General features: G+C 43.4%; 1 protein-coding gene across 7 annotated transcripts in view; it reads right to left on the bottom strand.

The window, feature by feature from the left end:
• The window catches only part of ulk4 (unc-51 like kinase 4), a 428124-nt gene that overhangs the window by 263472 nt on the left and 155245 nt on the right, over nucleotides 1-9407 (bottom strand). For all 7 annotated transcript variants that reach the window (XR_007263863.1, XR_007263865.1, XM_048606245.1 and 4 more), the window contains one exon: nucleotides 7969-8025. Coding sequence is in view for 5 of the 7 variants with exons in the window: in XM_048606245.1 (XP_048462202.1) it covers nucleotides 7969-8025 (57 nt within the window). In the remaining 2 variants the exon portion in view is untranslated. The remainder of the gene's footprint in view (nucleotides 1-7968; nucleotides 8026-9407) is intronic.

Here is a 9407-nt window from a genome sequence, read left to right as displayed (position 1 = left end):
CGTCAGCCTCTCTGCTCCTATGATGCTGCTTGGCCTGCTGTGTTCATCCAGCCCTGCACCTTGTTGTCTCACTTCTTCAATCCTGCTGTTGAAGACTGGCCCAGTATGTGGGAAGAATGTGTTATTTTTTTTCTGGGAAAAAGAAAAGCAATGAGTAATTCTCCAGGCAGCCTGTGGACCTGCAATTTCTTCAGTTATTAGGAACCTAACTTTCCCTGAGACACCAGATACTAAAACCTTTCAAGAGTTGATGGATTTAATTAAGGAATATTACAATGCCAAGCTTCCTGTAATTCTGAGATGCTATTGGTTTTACTTGGCAATTCTGAAACCAGAGGAATCTGTATCAGGATTTTTGACTTGGTTAAGATGACTGGTAGAAGCATGTGACTTTGGTTTAATCCTTCTCAAGATGCTGAGAGACTGTTTGTTTGGTATGTGGGATTAATGATGTAACCATGCAAAAGTACCTACTAGCTGAAGCCCAACTGGACTTCAAATAGGCACTACAACTGACATTCACATTGAAAAATGTGGCAAGTGAGCATATAAGTTGCAGGGTATTCCAATAGAAGTCGACACCCTTGTCAGTCTGACTGAGCTTGGGGAACCCCCCCACACCTTGAGTGAAGGCAATTGCATAGCTGCATTCAGGACTCATCCTGAATGGAGGTACTCTAGGTCAGCTAACTGCAAAACCCCAAAACAAAGCCAAGCCACAGCCAAATGGTTAGAATCTCTGTTAGGATTGGGACTGGCCAGCCATTGTAGTTGCTGCCAGCGTGCAGACTTGAGACAGGAGAAGAATCCTACTGGACTTAATCTGAGGAAGAGAACTCCAAGACCAGTATTCAGGAGAGCACACATACATCTAGTTTGGAATAGTTAAATTGTGTAGCAACATCCAAATCAGAACCAGTCAAAATAAACATCTGATTAAATGGTTGCCCAGTTCTAATGGAGGTTGATACCACTGTGGCCATTTCGGTGGTCTCAGAACTAATCTTTAACAAAATTCACTGTGGACTCCAACCTTAAATTTGGGCAAGACCTTGGCTAGATTGAGAACCTACAATGGGGCATGTATGAATGGCTCCTGTCCAGCTTCATTAAGGACAGCACACCCCCACTTTATATATAAATCTTCTATATGACGGACTGGATATTTATCCAGCTGTGAAAAGCTGTTTACTGTATGTTTAAAGTTCCCAGAAAAGGTGAACTGACCCATTGGACTTCAAATTGGTACGACCAGTGCTGCCATTTCCTTAACTGGACTGGTTTGATCATACCTTCGCTTTCCAGGTTAAGGGTACAACTTCGATTCTGGTCTCTTATGAGAAGCAGTTGGTCCAGTTATAACTGATTGTAGTAAAAGGCTCACACCCAAGCTTGATGGAGTGAAATTGGTTCAGAAAGAATCACCTAGATTTGATCAACACTTCTCGATTAGAAAATGTCTGCCTGAATGAAGCCCTAATTAAATACCCAGCGGTTTTTCAGGACTCTGTAGGGACTATCAAAGGAGCCAAGGCCACCTTACATGTTGCTCAGGAAGCAATTCCACATTTCTGCAAGGTCCGCCCTGTGTAACTTGCCTTACAGGCAGAAGTAGAGGCAGATATCAGAAGCCTGGAAAGTGAAGGAAACCTGTTGAGCTTCATAATTGGCACGACCAGTGCTGCCCTGTCCTTAACTGGACTAGTCAGTTAATCTTTTCTGGGGATTTTAAACGGTAAACCATTTTTCACAGCTGGCTAAATACCCAATTCATTGTATAGAGGATTTATACGCATGTGGAGGGTGGAGGGTGGAGGGGGAAGCGGGGTGGTGTGCTGTCCTTCATGAAGCTGGACATGAGCTATTCATACTTGCAAATATTATCAAGTGAAGATTCCCAAAAGTATGCTACAATTACTACCAATAAAGGCCTGTACCAACATAGGGGACTGCCATCTGGGGTATTGTTAGTTCTGCAATTTTTTAGCAGATAATGGAGAACATTTTCAATGTCTCTCCAGGTCGCCATTTATCTAGATGATGTGCTAATCAGAGGGAAGATCAATAAGGAGAACTTAAACACAGTCCTCTGATGTTTCTCTCAGCTGGGTGTACACCTTAGAAAGGAAAAATGTGTTCCAGGCACCCCAAGGGGTGACCTTTATAGAAGCTTATAAAATCATGAGGGGCATGGATAGGGTGAATGGTCAAGCTTTTCCCCAGGCTAGGGAGCCCAAAACTAGAGGGCATACGTTTAAGGCGAGAGGGGAAAGATTTAAAAGGCACCTAAGGGGCAACTTTTTCACGTGGCGGGTGGTGCATGAACGGAACAAGCTGCCAGAGGAAGTGGTGGAGGTGGGTACAATTACAACATTTAACAAACATCTGGATAGGGATATGAATTGGAAGGGTTTAGAGGGAAATGGGCCAAAAGCTGGCAAATAGGGCCAGATTAATTTGGGATATCTGGCCAGCATGGATGAGTTGGACCAAAGGGTCTGTTTCCATGCTACACATCTCAATGACTCAGGCTACAAGAATTGATAAGACCGAATTACATCCATTGGAAGATAAAGTGAGAGCAATCAAAGCTGCCCCGACTCCCACATCTGTACCAGAGCTTAGGTCTTTCTTTGGACTGGTGAATTATTGCAGAAAGCTAATACATAACCTTGCCTCCATCCTGGCACCTATGAATCAACTCTTAGATGAGGGTCCATCTTGGAAATGGCTGTGCAGCCAAGACAGAATTGAAGAGACAACTATCATCCTCCAAGATGTTGGCACACTATGATCCCAGACGAGATCTGGCATTGACATACAATACCTCCCCATATACGGCGTTGGGGTAGTATTAGCTTTTAGGTGGTCCAGTGGAGAGGAACGCTCAATAATGTATGCATCCAGGACTTGGCTAATGCTGAGCATAATTGCGCCAAGATAGACAAGGAAGGTCTGGCAGTCATATTTAGAGTCAGGAAGTGGATACAATATCTTTTATGGCCACCAATTTGTAATAATAATGACGACAAACCTCTGTTGGGTCTACTGAAACAGAACAAGGCAGTGCTGCTCATTGCTTCAGGCCGAATTCAGTAGTAGGCTGTAATACTAAGTATTTATGATTACAAGTTAGAACACTGTCCGGGAGGCCAAGTAACAAATCCTAGTGCATTGAGCTGCCTCCTGCTGGCAGATACACCACCAGTGGTACTGCCACTGGAAGGGTCTGTAATGGTGTTAAATTTTCTGGACCTACTTTCAATCAGCTGATGATATCATACTTTGGACGTAGAGGGATCTGGTCCTGGCAAAACTGAAACAGCTGGTGGTGATGGGGAAAACCAAAGGACCATCACAACCAGAATTGAAACCTTTTTGGACCCAGAGACTAGATCACAATATAGGACAGCATAATATGGGAGCAAGTGATTGCCCAAGCAAAGGTCACCACCAGATACTGGCTGAATTCTATCAGGGTCATCCATGGTTTCCAAAATGAAGATGTTGGTGAGACATTATGTTGGGTGGCCAGGCTTGGGGGCAGACATAGCTGTGTTGATGCAGCAGTGCCCAGAATGCCAAAAAGGTCAAAAGTTACTACCAGCACCCCTCCCACATTTGTGGGAATGGCCAGGTAAACCCTGGGCTCAGTTACATGTCAACAGTGCAAATCCTTTCATGGGCTCAATGTTCTTAGTCATTGAGGACACCCATTCAAAATGGCTGTGTGTACACTGAATTAATTCATTAAACACAGGGACAACAATAAAAAACTGTGTGCATCTTTTGCAATACACGGAAGTGGTGGTCACTGATAATGGGCCATCATTTACCAGTAGGGAATTGGAGTATTTTCTAAAATCGAATGATACTTGTCACATAAGGACATCTCCAGACCAGCCATCATCCAAAGATCTGGCAGATGGAGCAGTTCAAACTTTGAAGGTAGGATTAAAGAAACAGCCTACAGCTTCACTAGATACCGAACTGTCCCAGTTCCTGTTCCCTCACACAACTACAGGGATAGTTCCGGCAGAGGTGCTAATGGGGAGAAGACTCCGCACCAGGTTAAATCTGATCTTCCCGGACCTGGGAGGGTGAAACAACATCAGGAATGTGATTGCCAGACACAACACTCTACTAAGTGAGACAGTTTTCTTCAGGGGATGAAGTTTGGTGTAGGAACCATGCGAATGGCCCTGCATGATAAGCGGCATGGTCAATGTGAGGTCAGGTCCAGTGATGTCTAAAGCTTAGGCAGGTGCAACAGTCCAGAACAAGCACATGGACCATATGAAAGCTGCACATTCACAAACAGGGCAGGAGCAAAACTTGTCCAGTTCCTCAACGCTTTCCAACTGTTCCGGAATCTGTGGGATTTCCTTCTCTGTGAAGCATTGAAGATACGTTGGAATTTGGGATGGAAATGGTGAATGTTACTACCTCAATACCTTTGTGCCTGAAGACAAGAATGAATATCTTCAAAGACGTTCCAGGCACAAGAGGCGAGCTATTGTATCTTACATGCCGCCCATATCAGAGGCAGAGTTGGAGAAGCCTGACCCGGTGCTGAAACACCCCAGCAGGAGCTGCAAAATAAAGAATTAGCCTATGTCATCAGATCTGCAGGGAGAGGGATGTAATGACTGTAGCGATGCCAGCCAGGTGGAATTCTTAATGAGTTCCCTGATGGGACCAGATTAACAGCCCCAATCAGGGAGTTCTGGCTGACAGATATAAACAATAGTGTCAGAGGTTCTGTTCGCTCTGAAGAAGCTGGACTCTGTGTAAATAATGGGTGATTTGGTGAGAGGATACTGGCCTCTGTGCATTCATTTCAAGGGAATGCGTGTCTGATCATGGCATCCCATTGGAGGTTATAGAAATGGCAGCATTTGATTGCCGAATGTGGAGGCTGGTTGGTTGGCAAGTGAGCACCAGGGGTATTCTCTCTCAGTTGTGGGAGGAAAAAGGAGTGATGGTCGATGTGCAGGAGGTGGGTCAGACAAGGACGCCAAGGTAGCAGGGAATCCTCGGTTGAGAAAACAGGTGGACATTTCTGAGGCCCCTCCCGCAGAAAGTGGCATCAGAGCAGATGTGATGGAAACAGAAGCAGAATGGAGTGGCGTCCTTACAGGTAGCAGTGTGAGGATGTACAGTTGAGGTAACCATGGGAGTTGAGTTTGTAATGGATGCTGGTGACCAGCCTATCCCCAGAAATGGAACCTGAAGGAAAAGAAGGAGTCCAAGATGGATCAAGTTAAGGTGATATCAGGGAGGAAATTGTAAGCGAAATTGATAAATTCTTCCAGTTCCAAATGAAAGAGGGGAACAGTGCCGATGTCATCAATGTACCAGAGAAACAGTTGTGGGTGGGGGCCCAAGTAGAATTGAAACAAGGAATGTTCCACCTACCCAACAAACAGAGGCATAACTGGGGCACATCCCGGTACCCATGGCCACACATCTGATCTGAAGAAAGTCAGAGGAGTTAAGGAATTTCAAAATGAGGATGAGCTCAGACAGGTGAAAGATGGTGGTGATTGCAGTCAGTTCAGGCTTTTTTCTAGGAAGAAGCAGAGCCGAGACCATCGTGCATGTGTAAAGGGACTGCATGTCCATGGTAAAGAGGAGGCAGCTGGTTTCTGCAAACTGGAAACTTTGAAACCGATGTAAAGCATCTAAAGAATTGTGTATGTAAGTGGGTAGGGACTGAACAAGGGGAGAAAAAAAATTCCATGGGGCAGGAACAGATAGAAACAGTTTGCCCAGGCATTCCTGTCTGTGGATTTTGGGGAGAAGGTAGAAGCAGGGCATACATGGTTGGGGGACTGTGAGTTAGGAGGCAGTTGAGTTGCAGGGAGATTCCCAGGGGAGATGAATTTGGTGACAGCAATGGCCTGATGCTCGATGGTGTAGTCATGGACCAGGAGGAGGTGTCTGAGAGCTGACACTCAACTTCCACAATATAAACGTCAGTATGACAGACAACAGCACCATCCTTGCCAGCAGGCTTGATCACAAGTCAGGATTGGATCTGAGAGCACGGAGTGCAATCAGATAGATATTTTTGAATAGGTTAGGGGAACAGAGAAATTAAGCTGACAGACGTAACGTCAGTAGTTCTCAATGACCGGTCGCGTGCAGGCAAATGGCCAAAGGGATCCAAATGGAGGATGGTGTTGAAGGCCAGTGAAGAGGTCTGTGGAACAGGGAGAGGACTCATCCAAAGAAATGGGCACAGAGGCAGAGGTGAAGGATGAAGAGTTCAATGTTATGTCGTGCCAGAAACCCATGGAGGTGGAGGCGAAGAAGGAAAAAGCTAAGACCTTTGTTTAGGATGAAATTCCAGTAACCAAATGGAATGTCAGAAGGAGTAGTAAATACTCGACAATAGGTAGGTTTTAGAAGAAAGGGTGAAATCAGAGGGAAGGGGAGGTGAGGAAGGTTCCAGAGCAGCATTGGTATCTATGTTGTTGCAGGTTGAGGACCCTGTAGCCTCTACGGCTCAACATTAAGTTCAATAACTTTAGAACCTGATTCTGTCCATCCATGTTTTTGTCCATCCATGTTTTTGCCCATCCCCCACACCCTGGTCCCAGTCCTGTCGTGATATGGGTCGCTTTCAGCACAGCCAACCCTCTCTGACCTACTTAGTCCTTTTATCACATGATTGAGGTTGCTTTCAATACAGTCTACCCATTCTCTCTTAGCTCTCTATCACTTATTCAGCTTCCCTTCTGTCCCGGCCTACCATCAATCCCCTTATCTGTTTCCCTTTTCAGTGATCTCGTGTTCTCTCTCTCTCTCTCTCTCTCTCATGCGCTCTGGGTTCCATCTCTACCTATCAGCTTATCTTCCCAGCACCCCATTTGCACCATAAATACCACTTTTTTCGTAGCTTCTACCAATTCTAAATACAGGTTTCGAAACTCAAAAGATTAACTCTGCTTTCTCCCCATAGATGCCGACCAGCTGAGTTTCTGTAGCAATTTCTGATTTCCAGCATTATTGAACTAAAGACCCAATTTTTGAATTCAATATTCAGGCAGTTTATAATCATATTTTCATTTTTATGCCAAGTCAAGGATTTGCAAAAATAGTGTTTTTAAATATTTATAAAGGCAATAGTTAGAAGTGGCTTCGATATTCCAGTCCATTCAAAAATTCATTTAATGGGAAGTTAGTGAAGCAGCTGTGAAAACTGCTGCAATACAATTAAACCAGGTGATGAGTTGCTCTGTATCAGTGAGTGGGAAATGGGGTTGAACTTGTGGAAGGACTTGGAGCAATTAGCATATCTTACTGCTGGCAAACTCTATTTACTCAGTAATTTATTTGCATGTGCACTACAGCAAAGTCAACAGTCTATTTTTTAAAAGAACTAACTAAAGGAAGTTGAACTCCTAATCAAAACTATAGCAACACTTCCTGATAAAAGCAGGGTGATATCTCTATCAAAATTCAATAAGTAATGGATAGTTACATGCAAGTCATGTTAACAGAATCCATCCCAGTCACACAACAGTCAGTCCAGATTTGACTGAACGGGAATTACATAGTTATTCTCATTCGGAGGAAGAATAGTGGTGTCACTAAATACCATGGAAGTTGTGCAGATACATTAAAATGTCAGAAACCAGTCTATAAGCTTGTATGGAGGAGCAGCAATTATTATGACTACAGTGTGATAATTCATAACACTTTATTATAAAAGTAAACTTTTTTTATTTATTCCTTATGGAAGAGTGGATAGCTTTACTCTATTTCTTTAATGTAGGATGCAGTAATTCTTCAATAGATCAATTGTTTACCTAAGCTTGTATTTATGGCTTGTGGGTGTCAAAAGTAAATGATTGGCTCTGAATAGTTTGGGATGTCATCAGGCATAATATTTAAACCCAAGCCAATTCCTTTTCCTTTTATTGGAAAATCAATTACAGCGATTGGTAATTCTTTACTTACTAGCAATGCGCCACAGTTGACAAGAAATTCCTCAGTGATAATCTGGGGTCTAAATATCTGAAAAATAGATTGTTCATGGTTCATATTTCTGCAAAATCTTAAGCATCCACAACACTGTCGTGCTCAGCAGCACAGATCCCATTACAGCTATTGGGTTTGCCGCAGAGCCCAGGTAAATTACTTTTACTTTGTTTCAACTCGCTAGGCATTGAATGCTGAATTGAGCACCCCAAACCTTCTCAACAAGGACTATTTTATCATGTTCCATCTCAATGAGTTACCTTTCTAATGTTTGCCACCAGTGGATTGGGGTTTGGGAGGCTGGGATCGAGACACCATGGGGAGGATTGAAGAGAGGGAATGATCTTGAGGGACTTAGCACTGCTGAGCCCAAGTGCCTCCAAAGAAGGCCAGCACGTTGTCCAATTTCAGCCCCTACAGCTGAAGCTGCTGAGTTTCCCACATGGTTTGGGCCTCCCTTCACTGCAGGTAACAACCCAAGCCTTTAGTGGTCAATCGGCCCAATAGGATACCCACATATCACTTACATTTCAGTCAGGTTGGGGGCAGGGCAGGGTAGATAGGCAGGCAGAAGGCCACATGCTGGATTTTACCTGCCTTCAACTCACCAATGGGGAGCATAAGATCTAAACCCAATCGACTCCTTGGTCCTCTCCTGTTCTTCCTCCCTCTTCCCACCTCTGCAAAATCTTTTTCCTGTGCTATCTGTTATCTTTTTATTCCCTGTTCTTGGTCCACTTCTAACACTCCCTGACCCAAATCACTGCTTAACTACAATATTTCCCTTCATTTTGATTCACTGTTTGTAACACCACAGGAGTTCAGCAACAAACTGTATCTGTGTAGTACCTTTAAAGCAGTAAAATGCTTTATAGAAGCATTAGAAAACTAATTTTAATACTGAGGTGGTGCTGGGCCAGATGAACAAATGTTTCGTCAAAGTAGTGGTTCTTAGGAATGTCTCAAAGAAGTAGCAATGAAACAGTAAGTTTACAATTTGATGGAATTTTAACACTTTCCATTAACAAGCATATTTGGTTTGTTTTGCACATGATTATTTCAAACTTTAGTTTTGGCATCACCAAAAATAAACTGTTCACCACATAATTTTAAAAAAACTCAAGTCGGTAGATCAAAGCAAATCAATGGAATTGGCTTTGAATGTTCTTTCCCTTCACAAAGTTCCTGCCTCAATTACCTCCTGCCTTTGAATATCTTCCAATACATGTCATTTCCTGGTGTTAGCCTTGGTACTTTTTTCCACAAAGCAGAAACAACTTAGAGTTGTGACAGTACAGTTAGAAATATGGGCTCAAGGTGCATTTAGAAACCACTATATTGAGACCATATGTAATTACTACTTTTGCCTTCAAGACTTCTGAACTGAAAACAAGAAAGCTATTACTGTACTTGAACAT

The sequence above is a fragment of the Rhincodon typus genome, chromosome 2 (assembly GCF_021869965.1).
Source record: "Rhincodon typus isolate 14 chromosome 2, sRhiTyp1.1, whole genome shotgun sequence".
Taxonomy (NCBI): Eukaryota; Metazoa; Chordata; class Chondrichthyes; order Orectolobiformes; family Rhincodontidae; genus Rhincodon; species Rhincodon typus.
The sequence above is the reverse complement of the archived record's forward strand: the minus strand, read 5'-3'. Positions and strand labels throughout refer to the sequence as shown.